The following is a 27714-nucleotide window of genomic DNA, read 5'->3' on the forward strand; positions in this document are numbered from 1 at the left end:
AAAAAAGCCGACATGGCCGACGACTCGCGATTGGTTTTTGTTTTCCCGCGAAAAAACGGGGCCTCGTCAAAGTTAACCTAACCTGACCTGTTGTTTGTGCATGTTTCGCGTTACAATAAAAATAGGCGTCTGTATAAAAGACTTGTAGTTAGCGAGCAATAATAACGATGGAGGGGTTTGATCGGCCAGATACATTCTTTGTGGAACATTTTTCGACCGAAGAACCGGACGATGGAAAGCAGCTAAAATTAAAACAGTGCAAACAGAAGTTCAAGGAGTTTATCCGGCAATTTCACGAGGGCAATTTCAACTACAAATATCGGTAAGCTTTCTCAGCTAAAATCATACATCATACGTCATATCATGTTATAATATCATATCATCATATCATATCATATCATACATCATCATACATCATACATAGTATATTAAATTAAAATTCGGAATCAAAATTTGGATATTCGGTTGACAAGCACTCCGTAGTTCTGGCTGTCCAGGTCCTTGACCTGGTGATTTTGACCAAGTTTTATCATTGTTGAATTTTTTTTAATGATTTTCGTCTCAATTTAAGGGCATACCGACTGAGATGGTTTGCGATGTATAGAATTCATTGCACAGTCGTAGGTTCTTACGTCTATTCAGACGTATCCGACCCCGAGCGAGCTTTAGCGAGCGAGGGTTTTAAAGCTAGTCTTGAATGAAGATGATACATTTGCTCGATCGAAGATTTGCCAATAGTTTTTGTTATCGTTAGTTAATTTCGACGTCGTTTGCAGGGACGCCTTGAAACGGAACTATAATTTGGGTCGGTATTGGGTCGAAGTGAATCTCGAGGACTTGGCTGCATTCGATGAATCCCTCGCAGAGAAAATATATAAACAGCCCCTTGATTATTTACCAGTTTTCGAGGAGGCTGCCACTGATGTTGCTGACGAACTCACCGCACCTAGACCTCAGGATGAAGAAAAGGTCGAGGACATTCAGGTTCTCCTTTCATCCGATGCAAACGCTACTCCTTTCAGGGGGATGAAGGTACGCGCATGTAGATTTATTTCAATCTCGTGCAAAACGGTGGTCTTCTCAATTTCAACGTTGAATTCCAGCAAAGACGATTGTGCTGCTGTGTTTTTTCTGCCACTAATACAAACATCTGTTATTTACAGCACGATGTTGTCTCCAAGCTCGTTAAAGTACCTGGAATCGTAATATCTGCGTCAGGAATCAGGGCAAAGGCGACAAGAATCGCGATACAATGTCGAACCTGCAGAAACGTCGTGCCTGACATAGCCATTCAACCAGGCTTTGAGGGTTACCAAATGCCACGGAAATGTAACACGTTGGTATTATTTCCTTGATCGCGATGAAGATAATCTACCTAACTCGAGTAAAAAGCAATTCTAATCATTTATTTTCATACCAGTCAGCAGACAGGAACAGCCCTAAAGTGCCCGTTGGATCCGTACTTCATAATACCAGACAAGTGCCGATGCGTCGACTTCCAGGTGCTAAAGCTGCAAGAATTACCGGACAATATTCCCCAGGGTGAAGTGCCCAGGCACTTGCAGCTCTATTGCGACCGCTATTTGTGCGAAAGAGTTGTGCCAGGAAACAGAGTCCTCATACTCGGCATTTATTCGATAAAGAAAATCGATAAGACTGGAGGACGACGCGAAACAAGGAACAAGGCAGCAGTAGGCGTTCGAGCGCCGTATATCAGAGTCGTGGGGATTTCCGTGGACGGTGACAACACTGGAAGTGGTGAGCGGTCGTTTAATTTTACCTTATTCAATTCTGAGCTATCATCTGATATCTTTCGTCACCTCATCAGGTACGCAAGCGCCGTTTACCGCGGCCGAGGAGGACGTGTTTCGCCGTCTGGCTGCCGATCCTGAAATCTATGATAGGATATCTAGAAGCATTGCGCCGAGCATTTTCGGCGCTGAGGACATGAAGAAGGCCATCGGCTGTCTGCTCTTCGGCGGCTCGAGAAAGAAAATGCCCGACGGCTTGTGCCGCAGGGGCGACATCAACATTCTCATGCTCGGCGATCCTGGAACGGCCAAATCCCAGCTCCTAAAATTCGTTGAACGCGTTGCTCCCGTCGCCGTTTACACTTCAGGAAAGGGTAGTTCGGCCGCAGGTCTCACCGCGTCCGTTACGCGCGATCCATCGACGGTGAATAGCTTTCAACAGTACCCCCCCCCCTTTCTTCCGCCTTTTTTTTTTGTACCCTAATTACAGCTGTTGATCGATATTCCTTAGAGAAATTTCGTCATGGAAGGTGGAGCGATGGTGTTGGCCGATGGTGGAGTCGTCTGTATAGACGAGTTCGATAAGATGAAGGAGGATGACAGAGTCGCGATTCACGAGGCGATGGAACAGCAAACAATATCGATAGCGAAAGCTGGGATAACGACGACCCTGAATTCGCGATGCTCGGTTCTTGCCGCAGCCAATTCGATATTTGGCAGATGGGACGACACCAAGGGCGAGGAGAACATCGACTTCATGCCTACCATATTGTCCAGATTCGACATGATCTTTATTGTCAAAGATGAACACGATCAGGCCAAGGATATCACACTGGCTAAGCACGTGATGAAAATACACACCAACGCCGGTCAGATCACCGAGCAACAAGCTGACGGCGAATTATCATTGAACCTAATCAAGAAATACATTCATTACTGCCGAACGTGAGTGCTTCACATACTTTTTCGAGCAGAGTTAAATTTTCGTAATCGTTTTTTAACTACTAATTGATTCATAGGAAATGCGGCCCAAGAATAAGCAAGGAAGCTGGCGAGAAGTTGAAGAATCGTTATGTTATGATGCGCAGCGGTACTAGGGAGCACGAAAAAGACACCGAAAAGCGACCGTCCATACCAATAACCGTTCGTCAGCTCGAAGCCATCATCAGAATAACAGAATCTCTTGCTAAAATGAGGCTACAGTCGTTTGCCACCGAAAATCACGTCAACGAGGCCCTCAGGCTCTTTCAAGTGTCGACGCTGGATGCTGCCATGAGCGGATCTTTGGATGGTAAGTTGCAAAAAAAATTTAATTGTATTTAACATGTTTCTACTTAAATTCGCGCTTGTTTAGGAGCGGAAGGCTTTACAACGGACGAGGAGCACGAGATGTTGACGCAGATTGAGAAACAACTGAAACGGCGTTTCGCTATCGGATCTCAAGTGTCTGAGCAGAATATCGTTGCTGATTTCACCAAACAAAAATATCCCGAACGCGCAATCTACAAAGTTATTCACACGATGATAAGACGCGGCGAACTACAGCATCGCATGCAGCGAAAAATGCTCTACAGGCTTTCTTAAACTACACGCCATTAGAGAGATGCACACAGGTGGTAAATTTTTTTAATGTTCGTTTTATTTTACAGTTCATTTTTATTACGGCAAGATTCTGAACTGACTATTTGTTAATGGTCCAACTCGTCCTTAAACGGGTAATGCGGATGTTTTTCGACCCTGAAAAAAGCAGGTAACAAGGGGACAAGTTGATGACGGAAATCAAGAAGAATCTTCGAATTGAAAAAAGTTTCACTTTTTTCTACTCACCCCTTGAAGAACAGAAAGTGAAAAATTCTCCCGTCCACACCGCGATCCAGCACGTCTAGCGAGTTCATCTCGGTTTGTGTTAGTTCGAAATCGAATAGATCGATGTTTTCCTTGATCCGCTGGGGACTGGCACTTTTCGGTATAACAACGACGCCCGCCTGCACAAGGTGGCGCAGCAAAACTTGAGCCGTCGTCTTGCTGTGAGCCGCGGCAATTTCTTTAACGACCGGATGACCCAGAAGATCGGGAAACTTCTCCGCGTTGTAATTGTACTTTGTTTGAAAATGAGTTTTCGCTCCGGGTGAGGCCAGCGGACTGTAAGCGGTCACCGCGATGTTGTACCCTTTGCACAGCTCGCGCAATCGCTTTTGTTGCTGATAGGCGTGGAGCTCGATCTGCGATTGAAATTATAACGGATTTTGTTCTTTGAAATTATAATATATTTTATTTCTGTTTTACCTGTAAGTTACTTGGTTTTATGTCAGCATTATCCCAAATTTCCGTTAATTGTTTATCATTGAAATTGCTCAATCCGATCGATTTTGCTCTACCATTTTTAACCTGTTTTTCCATTTCCTGTGCAAACGATGAAAGTTATTTTGAGAATTCACGGCTTGATTTTTTCTTACATCAATCATTTCTGTTACCTTCCATACAGAGACGGGGTCCGTGTTTAGATCCAGCTTGTAAAAACCGTCTGGATCAATCGTCGGAGCGTATCCATTGGGGTCCTTAACAAATGCAAATGGCATGTGGATCAAGTACATGTCTAAGTAATCAAGTTGTAGCTTTTCCAATGACAATTTGATGAACTTCTCAACGTCGCCTGGTCTGTTTCCGTAATGGGGGAGCTGCAAAATAATTTCAAACTATGGAAATATCGAAGTGGCGTAGCCGCAGACGTCCATGAATGTCCCGTACTCCGTATGTATTTTCTTTTCTATACTGAATGATATCTTGTACTTCATAAAAAAAATTAATCCGAGTATTCAATAAACGAAACAAGATACTCAAGAGATTCACACTTTTGACGTAATGAAGAGATCGCGACGTTGACCGCCCTTGTCAAACCATTTTTTCAAGCTTCGTCCAATGGCCTCTTCATTATTGTAATTGAAAGCCGTGTCGATATGCCTGTACCCGTTTTCCAGCGCGGCTTCGACGGCCTTTTCAATTTCCTCGGGCCCTGACTGAAATATAAATATTTTTCGGGACTGTTATCAAATTTTATGAAATGATCAATTGACGATCTTTAATGTTTTTAGACCACGTGTCGCAAAATTTTTTGTGTTACAATTTACCGAGAAGACGTAACACAATCACCTGCCATGTCCCAAGTCCGACTGTCGGAATCTCGAAGTTCGATGACAATCGTATATTTTGCATCGCTGTTACAGCCGCCGGTATTCCCTTCGAATAATGCAGTGATAGGACAGCGGATAACCCGATTCCAAGTCCGGAAGTATTCCTCCTGAAAAACGTGTTGCATAACTCGATTATTTTTAGCCACGCTGGGCTTGTGCAAAAAATTATATGTATGTCTGTTCAACATAGGAGGGTATGCAATTTAATTTGTACCTAAATCAATAAGCGTTTCAGCTCCGATTTAAATGACGATGGACAGTAGGATCGGTTAATCACCGTTTTGTTGCCTGCGCGATTTACCAGGCAACGATTGCGATTTATACCGGTTACTAAGTATTGTTTAAATAACATTCAAACTACGTTGATCAATCTGCTTGTTCTATCGCGGATTCTGCGTTCCGTTAAGCGCTATTTTTAACCATCGTAAAAGTTTGATGTTTGCGTTTGACTAAGTTTTGAAATACTGGCGCCGCGCCAGTCCCTGACGTTTAACGGTTCGTCACGTCGACGACAGATGGCGGGTGAAACAAATTGCACTGCCAGTCTTGCTCTGCGCCGTGACTGGTTCAGGAAACACGCTTAGCCAATCATAGTACAGAGCATTAGGTGCTACTGCCATGGGTAGTGTTAAAAAAGCTCAATGATATATCAGCGAGAGGGAAAAACTGCGAATTACGTAAAGTTTTCTTCAACGCGTGAATTTGATTTTTCGTTTTAACGGATTCGACAATAGCAATTTCAATTGGAAAACAAAGCGAGACGCTTGAAAAGAAGTAACCAAATTCGGATCGTACACACCACATTCTGTTCGAGATGCGGTAAATCATCGTCAGCTATTCGAAAGAACCTTCGCCAAGACCCAACTCCCGAGGTTATGTTTCACGTCATTCCGGCTTGACTGGATATCCTCTTTGAAATCAACCATGTCGAACTTCAGCCACTTCCTAAGGGCACATCGGTTCGAAATCATCGCTTGCCCGGTTTTGGCTATTGAATTTTACATATGGTGGCGAATGCAGCAGAGCGAACATTGGGGCAGTAAACGGGAGCCAAGTGCAGGTGTAACTTCCTTGCAATTTGCTAAAAATATGTCAAACGAATCGCCGACCAAGGAAAGTGATTTGAAAAAAGCGCTTGATTCGCCAAAGAGTTGATCGAAATACGTATCCGCGTATCGAGGCTTCTTGTAAATGATCCATGTAGTTTGATTCGTCGATTCTAATCTTCTCTCACCTCTCCATGTAAGCAGGTTTAATACATCATTTTAATAAACAGTTGACCCAATGTCATAAGAATATATTCGTACATTGTATTAATTTATGATGGGATTCTAAGAGTTACATAGAGAACTACATTTAATACGTACCAGAGAATGTAACAAGTCTTGTAGTATCTATCGACAAGACTGTAAGAAGCTAATCAGAAGGATGGTGAATTTCTGAACCGTGTCGATTAGTTTGATCAGCATTCTTTGGTTGATTGTTTCATTTATTTCAAATTACATATGAAATCTTTTTTAGTTGATTTAATTATCTGTGATTGGACGATCGTGTTTCCATGCTGTAGGTAATGAAAATGCACAAAATGAAAATCAAATACTCTGGTAACTATAAAATTATGGGGGGGGGTGTAATAAATTGACACACTGCTAGTAGGAAAATTAGATTATTTTGAAAAATAAATTAAAACTATCAACAATACAATACTTCGATGATTTCTAACAGAGTACAGCGAAATAATATGCAAGTTCAACTCACAATGCATATTTATAACATTGTAAGCACAACACCCTAATTTTATACCGAGGTCAATTGTGCCGTTACAATTACCTCACGTCACATACACAGTATGTGCACGCGTGTAAATAACTAGACTCTTTTCAAGACGTGACTACACTTAATTAAAAGAAATAACGGAATAAAACAACCATGGCGACGACCCACGTTGGAACAACTCGATCACGTGCCTTAAAAGTTCTACCGTCAACGGGTTTTGCACGCGAAAATAGACGCGTGTGTTCCGCTTCTAGTGCCGTCTGTAGGTCCTCGTTTCGCGTGATAAGCGCTACTTGAGTCTCCAAGTCTTTCCTAACCGATCTGTACCCTATAAAAATTTGATACAAAAAAAAATTAACTGACTAACCAATTTTTCGGTGTTATTTGAGAATCAAAAAACACTTGGGTTGAATTTACCGAAATTCGGTGATCCGATAAGCGTCAAACAGGGCTTTTGTTCTCCAGGAAGGGAATACCAAAGGCCTTTGGCGTGATAGGTCCACCCTGAGCGGACAAATTCCCAAAGCGTAACTCTATCTTTCTGTCCGCTCCTCACGCAGGATTTGTAAAACGATTCTTCAATTTTTGTGTAAGCCAACGGAATGCCGCCAGCGATTCCTTTCGCACCTAAAAATCACAAGTTTGAAGGTATCGCTTAGGTATTTATAAATAAAGTGCAACTATTTTTAGTAGAAAAATTGTTCAATTCAATTAATTTATACTTCAATGCCTCATCGGCTTACCGTAAAATCCATTCGCAGTTGGGTGAGCGGTGAGTAGGTGACATGTTGCTTTGCAATCATTGAGCAAAGCTTTTCTGTAGGTAGGGATCAGGTTAAAGTAACCAGTCGCAAGTTTAAGCGTAGCGCCTGACTGCGCCGTCTGAAGAAGCCTTAATGTCACTTCGCTGTCATGCCTGATGTTCAACTGGCCCATTTCGATTAGAGGAAATATCCATGTATCATATTCCGAGATTCCATCTATTAGTATTTGAAAAATTGGTTCTGTGTAATTATTTTGAACTGGTAGACTTCTAATAATATTTTTATCCTCTAGTACACGGTTATATCCTTTTTCTTTTACCGTGTTTCGTAATCTCTGATCTTTTTTTCATCTCCTCGTGAAACAGGGATTTTATATTCCTCGCGGCAACATCGGTGAAGTTTTCCCGTTTCCCTTTGTAGGGATGTATGTTTTCTTCCGATTTGAACGTCGTTGTGCCGTTGGATTCCAGTTTGAAACTGAATTCGCTGACTCTCTCAACCAGTTTGGAATAAAAATCGCACAACTCTTTACAGTCTTCTATAACAATGTATCTGTCTTGACGATTGGTGAAATAGTCGTGACTCAAGTTTGCTCTAAAATAAATATCAAAACAAACGAAATTAGGGTCATTTTCAACCATCGTATCGCCTTTATCCTCTTGAATCCCTCAACTCACCCACTGATTATCAAAGTATCATCAAACAGGTACAGTTTCATGTGCTGCAGGCCCACAAGTTCGTTGAATCGATCTGGTATCAGAGCCTTCAAAATACCACGCAGCTTTGGAGTGTGGTAAAGAGCTACGCTGCACGATTTACCCCACTGACCTTTCAGCAGAGGTTGAAGCATCGTTCGTGAGTTTTGCTTCCCTCTCGAGCCCCTCGTGTAGTCCAGCAGAATATTTATCTTCACTGTACCATTGCTCCTTTCCAAGTTATCCCTTAAGGCCACGACCTGATTCAGAAATCAAGTCGATGAGTTAGCTAATAGTCGGTCAGGCTTAACTAACGAATGATGGGAAGTTATGAAGTTCTTCTGACATCTACTTGGATAGTTGAATACTGACCAAGTTTGATTCAAGCTCTCCAGTTCCGAGGTACAGAGAAGCTAGAGTGATTCTTTTCTGAGCAGTGTGGCATTTATCGAGTAACAAGTTGTAGAACGCACTTGGTTCGTGAACAACTGTGATCTGGAACAAGTAGCGAGCATAAACTGTACATTGCTGGCATCGCTTTAAACAGCAAAGGTACTATTTTTTGAATTTCTTTGCTACCTTCGAACCATTAGTAGGAAATCCTGGAGAAGCCTTATGAAGCCAGGTGAGACTGTTCATCTCACAAGAGGTAGCCTCGACCTCGACATATTTCTCGTCATCAAGCATGGCTATTTCTGTTTTGTACCTGGCAATGCAAGTACTCGAGGCATTAGGCCGTGGGTTAAGTAGCAAATTTCCACGAGTATTTTTGAGATTGTAAAATCTGTAACGTCATTTAATGCAGCACGTAAAACCACTTTTGAATATCAATTCCATGATGCTGCTAAAAATTTTCAAATTCAAAAATCGCAACTCGATGTTTGACTTCCTGATTTCGGATTATAGGGTTAGGTTGGGCAAGGTCAAGATGAAATTGCGAAATTTAAATTGAAATACGTAAAGCAGCGGGACGGTGATGAGCTGAAATTGTTTTCTCACCCACCTTTTCAACGTTCGTAAAATTGAATGTTTCATTAGAACTAAACGTTGCCAGCGCGTTAATAGTCAAGACACATTTAGTACCAAACAACTTAAATCGAACGGCAACCGTCCACGGAACAGAGTCGCGCGCAACTAGACGTCCCACTGACGCAACTGTTCAAATCCTTCACCTCGATCACCAAACCAACTATTAGTCCAGACGAATAAGCTATAAATTCGACTGACTTCTATTCAGAAAGAACGTAGGTTAGCCGATTTTTTCATAGGTTCACCACAGACGGACGAACATATTTTCACCTACCCCCCAAAAAGTTAGGTCCGGATTTGTTCGGAACGATTGCTTAAACTTTTGAGACCCCACATTTTGTTAAATAACGTTTTTGTTGTGGGTCATACACGAAAACTGTCAGAACAAAAGTTGTTCGTCTCATCATTCTCGATAAAACAAGCTATCGTGAGATCAATTTCCTCTATTTGTTTAGTTGCAAAATGCAAAATGCCGTGGAAAAAAAAAATTTACATTTCTTGTTATAAATTGATGAATAAACAACGTGTGGCTTTGAAACTCATGGTACAGGTAATATGAAGTGTCTTCAAAATTATCGTGCAAGGCTTTTTTGGCTGTGTTATATAGTTGAGCAACAATCCGCGACAAGCCAAAATCCGTACATCGTCTGCCCTTTCTTATTTGATTGGCCCACGGGTTGCCGAAAAATCGTGGAGTCAGTTCGTTACTAGTACTTTCCATAAATAAAAAAAATAAATTTTCATACTCGAAAATCATAATTTTTGGGCGACTTGAAATTTTTTGCTTTTAAACAAATAGAGATATCTCCGAGAATATTCATATTATTGTAAATATTATGATGGATGTACTTGCCCTTCATTTTACAAGTCATTTAAAAAAAAAAAAAAAACATGAATATCTTGATTAGAACCGGAGATAACGGTGTTTAAGTGTTATTTTGTTTATTGTTGTTGTAATTAATATTGAGGGGAAAAAAAAAAATATCAGCTATCTCTTAACACCCCAAGGCATCACCGTGAATTTTTTCAGATCTCCGGATGCGTTGTATCTGGTAAAAAAAAATTGCTCAACGTTCGTCGAGCGGCGTTAGTCGGAGGAATGAAGCCGGGCGGCGTGGTGGAGGGCTCGAGGACCGGACCTAACTTTTTGGGGGGTAAGTGAAAATATGTTCGTCCGTCTGTGATGAACCTATAAAAAAATCGGCTAACCTACGTTATTCTTGAATAGAACTTTATTTTATTGTCCTGGACTAGAACCTAGTTAGAGTTTAAAGAAATTAAATAAAAAAAAAAAACATTAACGAATGCCACCTACTTCCGATGCGGTCAGTTTTGTCGTTCCTATATCTTATCAAATACATGTTTCGCGGAATCCCCGGTCGTTTGAAGGCCGTACACGTGGAATGGATCGACCGTGACGCATGAGGAAATAAAAGATGGAAGAATACGCGAAGTACGTGCGCGGTTTTGAGATGGGTGGCAAGGCATTTACGCAGTTATAATTTTGCGCGTTAGCAACTAGTTGGTTCACAATGCCGTCCGATAAGAAGAAACTAAAACTCGACCTTACTGGAAAAGAGCATGCGTACGCAAACTTTACAAAGAATGATTGTGCGAAGGAGGTAAATATCATTAATTTTTTCGCACGAATAAGTTCGCAATAAACTGAGAATAAATATATAATAATAAAAGACACGCGCGATGCGCACACGTATAAAGCCGGCGTTTATCCTGGGTGTGGCATGCATGTATCGTTAGCGAATAGTGCGTGTGTTCAAATCAATTTATTTTTATTTATTTATTCACCTGAAACCACGTTACATCGTAATAATTCAATAAAATGCTGTATTCTGGCAAAGATGTACCGTATCTAAATATACGCACTCTGGCCACTGAATTTAGGTAGTACCGTGATAAATCACTTTTCTTACAATATCTTTCAATTTTTGAATACACATAATTTGAAGTGTCCTTTATACGTAGGAATTTTTTTTAATTGTCCTTGCGGTACTAAATTTTGCAATATTAGCGATCAAAAGTCGTACAATTTACATGTATTCCCTATCCCGACCGTAGTTAGAGTGAGCATTTTATTTAATAACAGCCATACTTTTCTTTTTTTGCTCTTGGTAATGTTTGCATGATGTGTATAATTAATATTATCTTTTGTATCATTTCATAGGAGAGTGTCATCGGAAAGTTCGCAAATAAAATTGTATTAGAACATGTCATGAAGCACCCAGATCGCCAATTTATAATTTTCAACCAGCTTACCGACTCTCATTCAATACGCGCAGATCACGTAACTTATCATAGGTGAGTTATATAGTTTTGTTAATTATAATGAATATGACAAAAGTCGCAAAAGGTATCTCATTGTTTATGTTCTTATAGACCACCAGCACTGCAGGAAACGCCTGGAACCAGCTCGCAGAGTGATAAATAGTCAGAATATATTGGAAAAACCAAAGAAGAAGTTAACCATTTTACTAAAGTTTTCTTTATCAGCGTATTTTTTATAAGCTGATTAACTCCATCCAAAAATTTTACATACTCAGTTTTACACAGTAATGTAATTATTCAGGTATGTTTTAGAATTACACGTATGAGAGATACATATATTAATTTCCTGCAGAGATGAATATCACCTGTCTGCAGGCCCGAATCATACATTAATATTTCACGTGAATCTAATGCTTATATATCGACATATAACGATTTTAATGATTTTTTTCTACTTTTTTATGCAATTTCACTGGAGGTAACATCCCTCATACTACGTTAATATACATCGACATGTTTTAACCAATCGAACCATAGCAAGGGAATAACAAAAAGAACGCGAAAAATAATGTGGTAAATTATGAAGAGTATGGATAATTACAACCCCATCACAAGTGCGTGCCTTGCCCAGGTGATAATATTACTACTTTTACGTTAATAATTATTCAACTTGTTGTACCTGATATATAACAACTTTCTCTCTACCTCTTATATTCCTTATACTGTAACTTGAAGAAAAACAAAATAATTTTATGACATCCGACAATGTTTTTCAAAGCTGCGTTGTTATTATTCATTTTGTGTTGTTCAGTTGTATTCCATATTCGATTTACTGTACCAGAGCGTACTTTGTAAGGTTTTTCCGATTTATATGGGTTTGAAGATTGTGTAAAAGCCAATGTATCGCGCGGTTAAGTTCAGTCAACGCCTGTGAGTAAGGTTTCAGTTTTGAATTCGCGCCATTCACGTGTCGTGACGTTACTAATCCGCGACGTGACGTCATTGTACGTGAGGTTATCATCATAGTCTGATAAGCGGGGGCGTAACTAGCGAATATTTTGGCATCATGAATTCAGAATGTAAAAAAATAACGAAAATCGAGATACTCAACCGAACTGAAGAAAACAAATTGATTATTCATCAGATTCAACGTACGCAGGAGAATCCGAGAACTAATTATCAAGATACTATGCATATGTCAGATGTAATAGAAGGAAACTATAGAAGAAACTTTGCGTAGGCGGGCAGCTTCGCACTGTTTCGAGAAAGCTCGCTCACGCTGAAAAGCTCGCAAGAAATACACGTGCGCAAACAAACGAGCAGTTGACCGGAAGAAAAAGAAACGAAGAAATCTAAAACGTACCCAACTGTACCAATAAATATAACGGATAAAAAAAAATTGCAATCGGGATTATTGTGTCATAATCAGGCAGCAGCGCAACATGGCGACGCTGCCTGCAAGCGCCGAGACAACAAACCGATCGTCGGCCAAGTTCTCATCTATTGTTGAATTACAATTGAGGAAACGACTTATTCACGTTGCTCAGGGTTTTTCAGTTTTCTGTTGATAGCAACCCGCGCATCATCAGTTCGTATTGACTGTTGTTTTCACCCTCGCCTGCCCATCGCTACTCGTCGTTGTCGTCGTCGTGGTTGATTTCGCGGTTGGTGTCTGCTCGTGCACTCCGGACACGAATCCACAGGCTCACACAGCTGCGGTCCTGCGTGTAAATAAAGCGAAAAGTCCAGGGATAACGAGACGGGCATCGCTTCACCGTCTGCGACAGCTGTGGCCGACGCTGACTTGCCTCGAGGACAACGGGGCCTCGGACGAGCGAGTTTATCACTATTGAAACACACCCCCATTGGCCCTGATTACGCTGGACGAAGACGACCGTCTGCAGAGCTGCCTACGCTTAAGCACTCAGGTTAGGGCTAAGAGAAATTCGACTGCCACGAACTACGAACCAAGACTTTCCTGACTTCCTTGACCCTTCGTCGTCGCCCACCTCGGGCGTACGGACGACGTTTGCCCAACCTAACCTAACCCTAACCTATAAGTGGTGAAACGGAGGCTGGCAGTCAAAAGGATTGAAATTATTCTGTCATTTAGTAAAGGTATCGACGTCTCAAAAAACGTCTAGAATGTACATTTTTTTTCGTAAACTGACATTCGTGTTTTATCGATGCTTGCACTTCCTTTACTTTCATCCGTTCATTTCTTATCATCTTCTCTCTCGTTTTTCCTCTTCTGTATTTAGATTGTTTCTGGTTGTTTGATTTGCCCACGCTGAAGCTGTTGGGATATACATGCGAGGTTATGTGTTATTTCAAAATTTGTTTTCGCTATGACAGTTCTGCATATTTTAGTGGGCGGAGAGAATGAAGTAAAAGCATCGCAATGCACTGGTTGAATCTTTACAAGGGGCGGTTACGCCCGTTGATTCAGGTAGACAATGAAAATGTCGTACAGGGCTGATGATTTATTTTCTTGAATAACATTTTACACCGAATGTAATGCCGAAAACCACAGAAAAATTGACGTTATAATTTCATGTTTTCGAATTCGTAATTTCAGAAATAATGAAGGTATCGCTAAATGCATACCTTTGCTTTTCAAAAATATCAGATTAAACTAAACTCTGTTGTTACAACTTTCAAAGTGTCTTTTCGGAAATCTCAGCCCTTTTATTTTAGTTTGTAATGATATTTTGAAAAAATAAGGGTATGGATTTTGCCATATGCTCATTATTTCTAAATTGAACAATTCAAAAATGTATGAATATAAGGTTGATATCTCTGCGCTTGTCGGCGTTGCATTCGATGTTATAAGTTACCTGAATCACTTACTAGAATCAATGGGTGTACCCTACCCTTAATAACATAAATTTGAACAGTGCTTATTTCTTACTCGTTAGTAACGTTATTTATGACACCTCAATAATTCAATAGTGTAAAGTTTTTTTAGTTAGCCAATCTTAGTTCCATTCCCTGTACCATTTCTGGTATAATATAGTTCCCTACCTTGATACTTTTAACCAAGTAGCGTAACCATTTATTAATCCCACAGGATGTGATTCCACGACAGTCGCTGCAGAACGGCGATCACAATGAGCGGTGGGGGGTTTAGAGGAAGGGGACCGGCACTGCGCGGTCGTCGCGGAATGGCTGGCGGCGTTGGCGGGCTGCATAATCCGCGGCCAAACTTCAATCAGCAAAGGAGAGACGGTCATGGTCCTATGAGAAATTACTGGAACGATCGTTCACTTCCTCCGTGGCGACAGATGAATGGCATGCCACCGCCTCAACGGCCGCAGTTTCCCATCTATGAATCTCACCATTATAGAGGGCAGCCACAGTTTTGTCCAGGTCCCGGCCACAGAGGTAGGGGCAACAATCAGCGGATGCTAGGAGACAGAGGCATGAGGCGGGGGATGCCGCCACATCCTCCTGGCTTTAGCGGCATGGGGATGATTAGGTCACGACCACCGGAGCCGACGCGTTTTCCCCCATTGGGTTCAGAGGAAGAACGACAGCAGAAGATTGCGGAAACAGCGGATAAACTAAAGCAGAAACTTTCCACGCTCACTGTCAGTAGTAGCACTGGAGTTAACTTTTGGGAAGATGATTTTGAGTCTGCAGGATTCTCCAAAACTAACGAGGAAGATGACACTATCCTTAATAAGGGCATACCGGAGCTCAGGCACGAACCTCCAGAGCTTAATCTAACTGTCAAAGACCTCAAAGATATTGGTAGGGTAGATCCGGACTCTTCCATAAACTCCTATGAGCACGCGGAACGCTCAGCTTACCGGGAGGAAGATGGACTTACGATTGGTGACCGTGGGAGAGAGCCTGAGCCCTTTGACAGTAATACAAGTTCGGAGTATTTTGTCAATGACAAATCCACCGCTCGATATTGCGGGGATATTGGGACTGAAGGACCAACAGATGTGCGAAAAGAAAGCACAATTCAAAATGAGCAGATGGGCTGCGGATTTGACCAGGTAAGAGATGGGTGTGAGGTAAAGTGGAATTTGCCATAAAGGCTGGAATTCCGCAAAACTTTGAGGTGTCAAGAAATTTTTCGAATCAAGCATAGATCAGGGAAATTTGAGGAAATATTGGAAATTAATACGTAATAATGATGGGCTGAACCTTGTTATAATCTAGTGCTGTGATCCATGGTTAATGTACCAATTTTTCATTTTATTTTTTTGTTTGAAACCTTGATACTGAATATCATGTTTCACGACTCACCTTTAATTTTTGTGAGGTGGTAAATGTAATGCGATGACAGTGGTGTATTGGACTTTGATACTGAAGATTTAAATAGGCTTACTTTAATAGTGAATAAATACTCAGGAAAAGGATGTGAACTAATGAATCGATCTTACAGGTTGATTTTGCGCACTTGGATCATAGTCAGAGTCGGGGTCGAGATACCTCGTCGCCGAAAGCGATGGAGGACACAACGCGGTTCCAGAATGAAAAAGATTTGGAGCAGCAACAGAAGGCGTCACAAATTCATCACGAACCACATTCCGTCGCCAAGGAGCAACCGGATCAGCTGAAAAAGGTGCGAGAAAAGTTGCGCGAAGTAATAGAGAACGAGCAAAGAGGAGAAGGAGGAAGAGGAAGAAGATTTGAATCAGAGAGAAATATCGGGCAGCAAACAGACACTAGGATGGGTTTTCAGCTGGACATAGGGCCGCGTCTCCAGTCCGAAATTGGTTCGGATTTTCATCCAGGATCGCGTCCAACTTTGCAGCGTTTTCAGAGCCCGCCTCGTTTCCGGCCACCGTTCCGTCCTGAGCACGAGACGCAGTCGAATTTCAGGCCTGCAGTTCAGCCGACACGGTTTGATCAACCCAACTTCAGCATGGGGCCGAGATTCCAGAGGCCGCAAATGATGCACTCGGAATTCAGCAACAGGCCTGCACCCAGGATGGGATCTGGGGATCGCGATATCCGAATGGGCTTTGATCCATCCGGTCCACCGCCTGGGTTTAATGCCGGCCCCTTCTTCAACCGGAGCGAGCTGCCGCCGAAGTTCATGATTCCTGGTGGACAAAACAGTCAACAACCGCCTTTGGGATTTTTCCCCGCAGGCCCGATATCCGGATTCGTCGGTCAGGACAAGGAGCCTCCCTTCGGTTCAGGCATTGTATCTTCGCCGCCGGTTTCTGATTTTTCGCAAATCGGTTACACCCAAATCTCGCATATACACATGACGCAGGGTCCAGGTTACATCCCCGTCGTCAATGGAAGCTTCAACCCTGTCATTCCGCTTACCAACACCGCCTCGGGCATAATTCCGCAGTTTCCAGTGTCTGCCGTGCCTTCTACCTCAGCTTCCAATTCTCCGGACGAACCTCGAGTCGTAATTAACCCAATGCCGATAGCTATCGAGGCCCTTGATATTCAGCCTCCACCTCCACCTCCGTCTCCACCCAAAGAGAAACGCGAAACGTGTCAGCTGACTGAGGAAAAATTACTTAAACCAGCGGAAGATCAGCAGATTAGGCAGAACCCGACATCCAACATGAACGACGAACTCGAGGACATGCAGGAGGCACTTGAATTTGCTAAACAGTTCATGAATATGAACACTGATGCGGAGGAGAAGGAAGAAAGAAACGAGGAGGGCGAAAAGACACAAAAAACGCAAGAAGACAGTGGAAAATCTGATGGGCCAATGCTGGTTGAACTGCCACCAACCATTTCTCAGGTGCAACCGCCTCCTCCGCGTGAACCTGTCACTAGCGAGAAGCAAGAAAGCAAGGAGTCGAAGACAAAGAATATTGAGACGTCCAGCAAACAAGTCAGGCAGGAAATCGTATTGAATAAATATGCCGGTAATGAGAGTTTAGTCTTAGACAACAAGTCGCTCATGAACGAACTGCCCAGACCAAAAGTCGCGTTCAATGTCAATTCGACAATAAAGAAAATAACGCAAATCGAAGAGTGGAAAACTCAGCAGGTTGAACCGATTGTTCAATCAAGTTCTAGTCAAAGTCGTCGATTGAAGTTGTCTGAATCTTCGACTTCTCCTCTTGCTGTTAGAGACGAATCAAAGGGCACCAAAAAAGAGTGTGTACTCATCCTCAATCCTGTAGACGACAGACGAGATGTCAAAGATAGGGAACAGCGTGATAACCAGAAAAATAAAAGACGACATAGAGAAGAGGGGAGACGTGGCGAGAGGAAAAGTTCTTCGAGGAATTCTTCGAGGAATTCTTCAACGTCGCCGAGCACGGTTTCGGCTGATGGTTTCAGAGACAGTTCGCCTAGTCAGCTGGTTCGTACGAAGTCGGCCCACCAGAGCAGCCCCAAAGAAACAGCGAACGACCGAGTTGATGCGGCCAGTCTAAAGATACGCGCGTCAACCTCAAAGACTTCAGGGAATTCGCTGCTGGCTTCAACAGTCGACGCTAACTGGAAAGACAAGGTGATAAATCAGTTTTTGAAGATGAGCAAAAATGACATATGCAACATGGTGAACAGTTCTGGCCTGAGGAAATTCGACATCGCAATGAAGCGGCTGGTCAAAGAGCGCAAGTACTCCTTGTCTCAGGAGAGGAGATCCTCAGCCGACGACGCGGTCAAGGGGTACGACATGTCACGTGAAGAGTTCATGAGCCAACTGAGCGCAATGCTTGACCCGAGCGCCACTGTTGACGTGAAGAATTTACCTGCCAAGTTCATTCAGCATCTCAGTGAGGTGCTGAAACTGGACGTTGAGTCGCATCTGAACGATGGGGCTGAATTGACTGTGGAAAACGACAACCCGCTAGATGGCTTGGATTCGGCTGAGGTAAACAGAGAAAATGAAAACGAGGGTAATAATTTGCTTGACAATCACCCAGAGACGCCGAGCTTCGAACAATTTCTTGGCTCCGATGTTAATCCAGGGCCGGATTATTCTACCGACGATACTTTCGCTCTTAGTACTAAATCTGAGCTATGTTCAAACCCAGAGACGCATGTTACTACTGACATTGGTCATATGCTTACCGACTCTCACGACAGTGGTAGCAATCCGGCCAACGATGATAGTTTACCAAATATGGCAGCTATAGACGATATATTCTCCGCAGGAATCGCCAAGGCAAAGCTGGGCCAAAAATCTGCCAATCGCATTACGGAGGAAAATAGCTTGGATGAAGCTGACATGGATTTTTCATCCAAAGGTGGATTTCTCAGAGCAAGGAACTTAAGGACGATGCAAGCATCACTTCCACACGTTCTCATCAACGATATATTTACTCTAAAACCGGACGACAGTTTGCCAGTATCATTACAAGATACATTTCAGACAAGCATTGAGTCTGGCGCTGAGGGGTGGAACAGAAAAAAACGACAGAACCCTGACACGTTCAGGAATTTGACTAAGGAAGAGTGGGAGGCAAGATGCGCAGAGAAGGATATTGCATCTTCGAGCAAAACAAGTTCTCCAAGGGGCACGGGAAGCCCTAGAGCACTGAGTTTGAAGTCTAACAGATCTACGAGAAATCAGTCGCCTCCAACGCCGGTGAGAGAAACAAGTACTCGCAGCTCAAGCGCCACTCAAGGCAGGCAGACAGATAGCAATGACTCAGAGGATAGTAGCAGCGGTTGGAGCAGCGATTCAAGCGACAGCGAACACTCGTTGCATGGCACGCCAAACGTGTCGAAATTGCTGCGTGTGATAAAGGAACGCGAGAAACGAGCCAAGAACAGAAGCCTGAACGAAACAATTAGGGACGAAGTTAATTCCGAAATAGAACGTGAGAAATACAAGGATAGGGAACGACAGAGGGAGCGGAGGATGAGAAAACGCGAGAAAAGTAAGAGGAAGAGAGAGCGCAAAGGGAAAAAGAAGAAGCGGAAGCACAAGAAACGGAACATTGAAAAGCATGAGCAAACAGAAGAGGAATTGATCGTTCCCAAGGTCGAGGTGAGCTCTATGGATGTGATAATTAAGGAAGAACCTGAGTTTGAAGAGCAAGAAACGGTAAGCAAAAAATTCAATAGTACTGAAAAAGATCATCCTGTTATGAACAAATTGAGCAGGTCCGCTCCTGAGGAACAAACACATGTGCAGCATCAGAATGCAATCCCTAAACGGTTGGACAGTGGTTTAAATAGTCAAAAAGCACCCAGCCGTCAGAAATCCGTAACCTGTCCAATGACACAAAAATCGACTGGTGAAGTTAAGGCTAACAAAGCACCACCACCTTCTGTTCCCAATGTGAATGTAACGCCATCACCTGATGTCGACACTGTAAAAAAGGCCCTGACACCAGCCGTTAACATTGTGAAACTAACACGAGCACCTGCTATTGACTCTGTAAAAAAAGCACCATTACCTACAGTGAAATTGACACCGTTACCTGCTGTTGACACTGTAAAAAAAGCACTGCTGCCAGCCAATAATGCTGTGAAAATATCACCATCACCTGCTCTTGTGACTGTAAAAAAAGCACCGCCAACAGCTGTCAACGTTGTAAAACTGGCACGTTCATCAGCTGTTGATACTGTAAAAAAAGCGCCACTGTCAGCCATTAACGCTGTGAAAGTAACACCAGTACCTGCTGTTGCCACTATAAAAGAAGCATCGCCGTCATCTGTTGGTATTGCTAAAGAAGCGGCACTGCCAGTCGTCGACGTTACACATAAGGCACCGGTGTGTGTTGCTGACAACGGAAAAGAAGCCCCCAAGGTTTTATCGACATTGGAAAAGTTGAGGAAAAATACTGAGAGCGGGAGCTGGCCGTCTCTTCCGGAAATTCCTCTGGTAAACGTGCGACTAGTAGACATTAAACACACTGTGAATCAGCTGAAAAAATCTGGAGCTAAGAAGATTAACATACAGGCCTACAAAGCTCGAAAGTTGCAAGGTGACACTGAGAAACAGGAGAAAGCTAACGAAGTTGAAACGTGTCCTGCACCACCGGCTGATGATTCACCCAGTTGCCCAAAGTCAAGCGGTGAGCTGGTGTGTGATGTGAAAACCAACGAGAAGGTTGATGGTCTGAAAGGTCCGAGAATCAAAACTCAGGATGATGGGACAGAAAAAAATTCTACCAACATCGTTAAGTCCGAATTGACGGAGTCTCAGGCTGCACATGCTCAGGGTCCGTTACGGCGGCGTATTTTACGGAGAGGGACTTGTTGCGCAGAAAAATTAGGGGTGGAAAAAATGGCAACGGAGAAAACAAAGCAGAAGAAAAAGGCAGAGGCTACAGAACAGAAAAAAAATCAGAAAACAATGGAAGAACAACAAGTCAATGATGAGAATGAGAAGGAAATTGACAGGAAAGACTCAAAGAACGACTCAAGGGACAGAGAGGCATCTTTGTCAAATGAGGAGAGGTGTAAGAAGATGAAAGAATCCGAAGATAAGTTGCGAAGTCACTTGGTTCAAGAAAAGAGGTGTGACTCTCCCAAACCGCAGGATAAGTTTCCATCGAGTTCAGCACAGCAAAAGAATAATTTTATCATTGAATCAAGTAACGCCGAATTGGATAAACTCAGCACCAAAAAGATTAATGAAAAAAGTGATGTACAATTCTCCAAGGATCAGAAAGACCTCTCAGAAACTAAACAAGTTGGCAAAAGGTTGGTAAGAAGGCGGTCCAGGGCTAGTAGCGAACAACGTAACCCGGTGATTATTTTGGAAAAGATAACAACTGAGCAAAAAAAAGAGAACATCGAACACCTTAAAATGACAGAAGCTCCAGCAAAGCATGCTGAAGTACCTGCTGTAAGTGAAACGGGTGAAAAATTGCAAGTGCCAGAAGTGGCAACAGGTGAAAGTGGAAGTTTGTCTTCCGATAAACAATTAACAAGAATCGAGTCTAGAGCTAGTAGCGAACAACTTAGCCCAGTAATTATTTTGGATAACATAGCTACTGAGCAAAAGAAGGAGAACATTGAACACCTTGAAATGACAAAGAATCTGGCAAAGGATGCTGGAACACCTACCGTAAGTGAAACAGGTGAAAAATTGCTACTACCAGAAGTGGTAGCAGGCAAAAGGGAAAATCCGACTCCCGACAAACAATTAGAAAGGGTCGAGCATAGAGTTAGCAGTGAACAACATAGCTCAATGTTCATTTTGGACAAGATGACAACAGAGCAAAATGGAGCGGAGAATATTAAACACCTCGAAATCATAGAGAATGTCGAAGCACTTGTGACTAAAGTGACCGAAGGCTCAGCGGCGCATCAAGTGATAGCACCTGAGATTGCGGAACCAATTCCTGAAGAACAATTCGCAAGGATCGAGCCTAGAGTTGAAAACGATCGACACAGTCCAGTTCTTATTTTGGATAAAATAGTGACTGAGCAAGAACAGGAGGAGAATATTAAACATATCGAAACCACAGAGAATCTGGAAAAGAAAGCTGAAACACCTGCTGTACACGAAGAGGCTGAAATATTGGAAGTGCCAAAAGTGGTAGTAGATGGGGGTGCAAAACTGATTCCAGAAAACATTGAAACAGTGATGAGTGTCACCGATCCATTGCCTCAGGTAGAAACGGAAGCTGATGAGGCTGTAGTTTGTGAAGAACAAGTGCTGACGGAAGTGGAAACTCGGAGTGTAGACGATACGAAGAACGATTTACAGACCGAGAATCTGCGAGAAAGCATTGAGAAAGATTTGAGCATTACGGAAGATCCTGTGATTCAGAATGTGGCAACAAGTACCGCTGCAGTTGAACGAGAGATGAGAATATCGACCGAATCAAATGTGACAGATGAAGCAGAACATGTTATAGACGCAACAGATAATGTGATAGACTTGCCTGAGACACAGGAAGAACTTCTGAGGCACGAAGCTGAGAAAATAATGCTGGTATCGAACCAGCTTGATGGCGACGAGCTTGATCCCACCGAATCGCGCGACAGCGACGTGAGAACGGTAGTTAATGATCTAATACAGGAAGTAGTTTCTCGTCTCGAAATATTGAGTGACGAGACTGAAACTGAGACAATAATTGCAACCTCCTCAATGGTGGAAATTGCGGCTGAACTGTCAGAACTATCAGAGTATGGTGCACTGGATTTGAAATCTCCGGAACCACCTGAGAGCCCACTGAAGGGTTTCTCGGAGGATTCGATAAACAGCAGCTTACTGGGAAAACGCAAACTGGTTCAATCGGTGCTGGAAATAACGGAAGATTTTATATCGAGCAAGCGGTGCAAAGACATCGATGAAATCATGTTGTCAATGATCAGAGAGAGTGGAAGCTGCACAGAGGTGATTGTCTCTTCAGATTCTGGGGAGCTCGGCGATTCCGCGTTGAAGATTAACGAAGGTGTTGAATTGGGATCGACTATAGAGGAGGAAAATCAGCATATGTCCGATGCAGCAATTGCTCATGGCAATGGCGAAATCTGTCAGGGACCTGGGACGCCTTCCGGTGACACTCTTTCACTTGGCAGTTCGATAGACCTTGACAATAGCGAATTCATTGTACTGTCAGAGATATTGTCAGATGATAACTTTCCTCGTGAGGAAAATGAGTTTGACGAAACTGAACCAGAAGGTCAAAAGCAGGGTGGAAAAATAAATTGCTCAGAAGACATGTCCGGGAAAGTAGTAAAAGAGCACGTGGAAGCGCAGGAAAATACAGAGGTTCTTAGGAAATCTCTCAAGGAGAAGGAAGAACTAGAAGCGATCCTCTGGGACCTGACGGAATCTTCGCATCCTGCCATTGTCAAAGATCTTAGTCCATCAATAGAATTAGAAATAACTTCATCGCGTGAAATTTGCGATACGCAACAGCCAGCTGACAAGTGCAATCAAACACCGTCCGTAGAGCAAATTTTCGAATCGAATGAGCCTGTGGAAGATCTTGTGAAGGATAAAGACGCGGGCGAAGTTTTAAACTGCGATTCGCATTCAAAAATAATTCAGAACACAGAGAATGACGAATGCATTAGAGGTAACGACTCCGCCACTCCTGAGGTTAGTGATGATAAAATTACCAAAATGGACAAGAACGTTTTGTCCAGTGAAAACACCAGCAGCAGTAAGCACTTACACGGTGTTAAACGCAGGCACGGAATGAAGCATAAAAAGCAAAAGAAACTGGCAGTTATTGGAGAAAAGAAGATAAGAGATATGCTGAAGGAGGAGGAATTGGTAACCATTGTTAAAAAAGTACAAACGAAAGAAAGTGTCATGGCAAGAATGGTGGAAATCGATTTGGAGGTACATAAATTAATGTCAGAAAAAATGAAGTTATATGAAATGCTAAAAAGTGGCGATCTGCCGGTTGAGCAGAGTTCAGCTAGCACGAAAGGATTCGCCGAGCCTCTGTTGGACAACACGAGCACTTCTCATCGAAAATCCGACACTCATACAGGGAGGAAAGAGTGCAGTCGAACTCCTGACAGGCAGGAGTCTACTTCCAAAGCGAGAACAGAATCTCCGCAACCACGGTCCGAGACTTGTACAGGAAAAAGGGAGTGCAGCAGAAACTCCAGAGAGTGTGAATCAAGTTCCAAGACAAGATCAGTGTCACCGCACGCTAAATCTGCCAAGAGTGTTGTTAGCTCTGCTGCAAAGGATGATACTAGTCGTCGCGACGATAGCGAAACAATCACGGTGTTCAAAAAGAAGAAAAAGAAGAAGAAGCGAAATCAAGAGAAGCGCGAAAGGTTGACTAGGCATAGTGGTATCACTGCCGATAATGAGTGTAAATCGTCTCGAGTTAGAAAAGAGTTGCCTGACAAGCAGGTTGATTCAAAAACCTTGATCACGAAGGGAAAAGGTGACAAGAAGAGCAATTCCAGTCATAGCAGTAAACACAATGAGGTAAAAAACTTGAACTTGAGTTTGCGGTCCGAAGAACGTGAGAGTAAAAGTGTAGAGTTTACTAAGACTATGGAAAAAAATCCTGTGGCAGAAGTCCAATCTGCAGCTGGACAAAGGAGCAGAAGATCTCAGCACAACAGGGAATCAAGGCGAAAGGCAGACAGAGCTGCTGGCCTTAAAGATGATCAGTCCAAGAAAAAAGAGCAGCTGCAGGAGGCAAGTCATGAAACTAAATTGCGGAGCAGAACTATCTGCGAATCTCTAAACAGTGCTGTAGAAAAACAGGATAGTAGTCAGGTTTCCGAAGCGATGGTAAGCAAGGGGAGCAGAAAGAGTTTCAGTGTACCGCCGCCGGCCAAAAAGCCTGAGAAACGGGAAAAAACTGTGACGAGAGTTCGTCGAAGAGTTATTTTTACCAAGGGTAGAAAGGGTCGATTAAAAAGAGCTCCTAAACCGCGGGAGTACAGCCCCAACGTTTTGTCGGCATCCGAGGATGAGATACCCCTAAATTTACTGTACGTTAAAATATCCCCGAAGAAGCACAGAAATTCTTCCAACATAGTTCGTAGTACAAGCACAAAATTGCCAGACACTAAATCTAATCCAGTTATCGACCATCTTCAGGAGGCGATAGACGCAGTGGCCGAAGGCAAGATCGATGAATACCAACAGTCGGGTAAAAGCAACGTTGTTGAAGTTCCCAAGACCACTGCAACAAAAGTCGATGTTCCGAAGGTCATTCATCAAGTTCTACCTGATGCGAGTATTCAATGTGAGGTTCATCCATTGGCAGCGGATCGGCCGAGTTGTGACGAGACCTCAGTACAAAACAACTGTGAGGAAGAACCAAGAAAGCTTCAGAGTCTGAATGAAATTGAAACAGCTATCGGAGCGATTGCGAGAAAGTTGCAAACACCAATTCTTCAGTCTGATAATAATTCGCCAACAGCGAGAGTCTTAGAGATTTCTCTAAAGAATAGCGGTGGAATTGATGTGATCGAGACGAACCAATGCAGAGGGAACACAGTGGGTAGCAAGGGCGGGGTGAATCAATTTTTACCATCAGAGCAGTCCTGCAACGAGAGCGGGGTTGCAATTGCGTCATTGAACCCGATGGTCGATATCCCGGACTTTGTGAAAGATGAATCTAGAATTATGCCGCCCGATCCCGATTTGGGTAGTAATTTTATATGCCGTAATTTGGGAATAGAGAAGGACTTGGACAACCTCGACTTCATGCTCGAAACGGTAAGCTGCAATGTGGAGAAGGAAGTCGAAGTTTCTTCGAGTGCTGTCACCAGGGGAAAGCGGAAAAGGATGGCCAGCACAGACCGAGGACCTGGTGGTAACGCTCTTCCTAAAAAAAGGAGCGCTATCACCAGGTTAGAGATGATGAGCTGCTATGTGTGCCTGACCGATTGCAACAAGTACACCGATCTTAAGAAAAGCTTACTGAAAACAGGCTCTCGTCGAAGCTCCAGAATATCTAATGCTGGATCAGACAGATCCGTCGAGCAAACACCTCAGCAGAAATTAAATACCGCCGGTCCCTTTTGCATTGAAAGCGCAATGGAGTGCGACGTCAGGACGGCCAAATCAAACAGCCCATTCTCTCTGCAACCTACCTCCAGTGCCGAGCCTACTGCTGCAACAGAATGTCCAGACAAGTCGCTTGCCAGGCATCGTCAGCCTATCGATGGTGAAATCGACATTGGCGAGATGGAGCGGCATTCCCAGTGCGACAACGAGGAGCTTTCGGTAATCGAAATTCAAAGATCGACAATGACCGAGGGTGGAAGTCGTCCGGCATCAACACCTTTGAAACTAGCCGCCAACGTTGCTCGAAGATACAACCCCACATATTTTAATTCTTCTGGAAGAAGTTCGGTCGTTCTTGAAAAATCGACTCAAGAACAACAGAGTAAACTCAGACCACGTTCCAAGTCTGTTATCAACATTGCAGATTTAAGAGCGGACTGGGACGAACCTAGTCTTGAAGAGACTGACAGTACAATCGAGCAAACGTCTGCACCTGTTAAAGAGAAACCAGACACAGGCCTGAACCAGGACGAGATTCAAATAGTCAGGGAAACTGGAAATGAGCGGACGGAGAACGAAGTCCAAGAGGTTGAACTGCCTAGGATACAGTACAGCGTTCACAAGGGACCAATACTTGAGGTCAAGGTACGTAATGACACGTTATTTTGATCGAATTAAAATTTAATTAAAAAATTAGTAATAAATATGTGTAATATAGGTATAATGTTTATGTAAAGTTAATTTTACAAAATGAATACGAGGTAGAATAAGTCCAACGTGAGTTTATAAGATATTTTTCTTATGAAATGAACGAGCCTGTGGATTTACTTATACTACCAACGCTAGAGATTATAATGATTTATTGTACTCATACAAAAACTTTACGATTCCATAAAGATCTTATCGAATTTTCATATAATTCATATTATATATTTCATTCTGTTCAATGAATGCCTAAAATTCATATCTGATCATGCGACATAATATTTTTGTGATTACGTATTGCCTGTAAAGTCATTTTCGACAAATGAAACATAAATAAAATAAAATGACACGACCTCTCCAGGTGTTCGGTGATTCGATTCTTGCCGCCAGCGAAGACGGGGTTATATACCGATATAGTCAGACCTGCAATGGGATTCTCAACACTTATGAGGGCCACAGAGCGGCGGTGACGTGTATGTATGTTCTGGGTGTGGGTGGCATGGAGATTGTGAGGGATTGGCTGTTCTCTGGTTCCTTGGACGGGTCGCTTCGGTGTTTTGACATAAAGGTGTGTGTCATTGAACGTTCTCTGCACATATATTCCATTCACAACAACTCTTTAGAAACGTATGATGATAAACTGATTGTGCGTTGAAATATTTATAGACGAGCGTGCAGATTCGAGGTGCCGCAGACGTTCGAAGCCCGATCCAGTGCATGGATCAGGCGTGGGGAGTGATTTACCTTGGCACCAAATCGGGCTATGTCTTTCGCTTCAATATAAAGGTGAAGAATCAGGTTGTCAGTAGTAATTCTGGTCTAGCACTAATTACCTGTTCAAAGTAAGACGATGACACGCAACGTTTCTTGTTACAGTCTCATACTTTTAAAAGTGATGAAATAAAGTTCTCTGAGGAGGCGGTACTCGCTTTAAAAGCAACGACAGAGGGTCCGCGTCGAGTCCTAATTGCAGCATCCAGAAGCCAGCCAATAACGATAAGAGATGCACTGAGTGGTCTCTTCCTTAGAACGATAAGCGGTAACAGAAGTTATACTGTTTACAGCCTTATGATGGAGAGTAATTTGGTTTACTGCGGAACCAGCAGCACTGCATTGCCAGTTTTTGACTTCATTGTGAGTAGTGCTGTTCCCCAAAGAAAAACAATTATT

At 42.9% G+C, this 27714-nt stretch overlaps 4 protein-coding genes across 7 annotated transcripts in view; 2 read left to right on the forward strand and 2 right to left on the reverse strand.

Moving 5' to 3' along the window:
* On the forward strand, positions 1–4594 carry LOC107218302 (DNA replication licensing factor Mcm5). Its single transcript, XM_015656135.2, has 9 exons — positions 1–322; positions 777–1032; positions 1164–1336; positions 1421–1758; positions 1829–2175; positions 2263–2696; positions 2771–3042; positions 3106–3364; positions 4237–4594. Exons 1-8 carry the CDS (start codon positions 168–170, stop codon positions 3333–3335), a joined length of 2205 nt encoding a protein of 734 aa, XP_015511621.1. The 5' UTR covers positions 1–167; the 3' UTR covers positions 3336–3364; positions 4237–4594.
* On the reverse strand, positions 3369–5877 carry LOC107218289 (1,5-anhydro-D-fructose reductase). 2 transcript variants are annotated; one of them, XM_015656116.2, is made up of 7 exons: positions 5742–5877; positions 4902–5049; positions 4604–4768; positions 4226–4429; positions 4038–4154; positions 3579–3973; positions 3369–3488 (listed from the first exon to the last, which is right to left on the reverse strand). In XM_015656116.2, the coding sequence occupies exons 1-7, from the start codon at positions 5768–5770 to the stop codon at positions 3440–3442; spliced, it is 1107 nt and encodes a 368-aa protein (XP_015511602.1). In that variant the 5' UTR covers positions 5771–5877; the 3' UTR covers positions 3369–3439. The 2 variants fall into 2 exon arrangements, with proteins under 2 accessions (XP_015511602.1, XP_046600702.1); XM_046744746.1 differs by lacking the exon at positions 5742–5877 and adding an exon at positions 5157–5367.
* The window catches only part of LOC107218279, a 25557-nt gene continuing 2208 nt past the window's right edge, over positions 4366–27714 (forward strand). Inside the window, exons 1-10 of one of the 3 annotated variants that reach the window (XM_046744726.1) lie at positions 4388–4502; positions 10237–10360; positions 10596–10828; positions 11389–11522; positions 11601–13417; positions 14560–15496; positions 15889–26484; positions 26906–27112; positions 27211–27330; positions 27421–27678. In XM_046744726.1, the coding sequence (XP_046600682.1) occupies positions 14600–15496; positions 15889–26484; positions 26906–27112; positions 27211–27330; positions 27421–27678 (12078 nt within the window). In that variant the 5' untranslated portion in view covers positions 4388–4502; positions 10237–10360; positions 10596–10828; ... (1 more) ...; positions 11601–13417; positions 14560–14599. Of the gene's footprint in view, positions 4503–10236; positions 10361–10595; positions 10829–11388; positions 11523–11600; positions 13418–14559; positions 15497–15888; positions 26485–26905; positions 27113–27210; positions 27331–27420; positions 27679–27714 lie in introns of all 3 variants that reach the window. The other 2 variants (XM_046744727.1, XM_015656107.2) reach the window with 2 other exon arrangements.
* Positions 6593–9419, reverse strand: LOC107218290 (CDP-diacylglycerol--glycerol-3-phosphate 3-phosphatidyltransferase, mitochondrial). Its single transcript, XM_015656118.2, has 8 exons — positions 9181–9419; positions 8757–8961; positions 8550–8672; positions 8160–8437; positions 7802–8076; positions 7462–7698; positions 7136–7345; positions 6593–7046 (listed from the first exon to the last, which is right to left on the reverse strand). The coding sequence occupies exons 1-8, from the start codon at positions 9210–9212 to the stop codon at positions 6844–6846; spliced, it is 1563 nt and encodes a 520-aa protein (XP_015511604.1). The 5' UTR covers positions 9213–9419; the 3' UTR covers positions 6593–6843.

This window comes from Neodiprion lecontei, chromosome 7, assembly GCF_021901455.1.
Source record: "Neodiprion lecontei isolate iyNeoLeco1 chromosome 7, iyNeoLeco1.1, whole genome shotgun sequence".
Lineage (NCBI taxonomy): Eukaryota > Metazoa > Arthropoda > Insecta > Hymenoptera > Diprionidae > Neodiprion > Neodiprion lecontei.

Coding starts and splice junctions, on each gene's coding strand:
- LOC107218302 (XM_015656135.2), top strand. CDS start 168: ATGGAGGGGTTTGATCGGCCAGATACATTCTTTGTGGAACATTTTTCG. Junction 1,759..1,828: donor CGGTGACAACACTGGAAGTG/GTGAGCGGTCGT, acceptor TCACCTCATCAG/GTACGCAAGCGCCGTTTACC. Junction 2,697..2,770: donor TACATTCATTACTGCCGAAC/GTGAGTGCTTCA, acceptor ATTGATTCATAG/GAAATGCGGCCCAAGAATAA.
- LOC107218289 (XM_015656116.2), bottom strand. CDS start 5,770: ATGATTTACCGCATCTCGAACAGAATGTG. Junction 5,050..5,741: donor CGCATCTCGAACAGAATGTG/GTGTGTACGATC, acceptor CACGTTTTTCAG/GAGGAATACTTCCGGACTTG. Junction 4,155..4,225: donor ACCCCGTCTCTGTATGGAAG/GTAACAGAAATG, acceptor TCGTTTGCACAG/GAAATGGAAAAACAGGTTAA.
- LOC107218290 (XM_015656118.2), bottom strand. CDS start 9,212: ATGAAACATTCAATTTTACGAACGTTGAAAAG. Junction 8,438..8,549: donor GAGAGCTTGAATCAAACTTG/GTCAGTATTCAA, acceptor TTTCTGAATCAG/GTCGTGGCCTTAAGGGATAA. Junction 7,346..7,461: donor AACTGCGAATGGATTTTACG/GTAAGCCGATGA, acceptor TGTGATTTTTAG/GTGCGAAAGGAATCGCTGGC.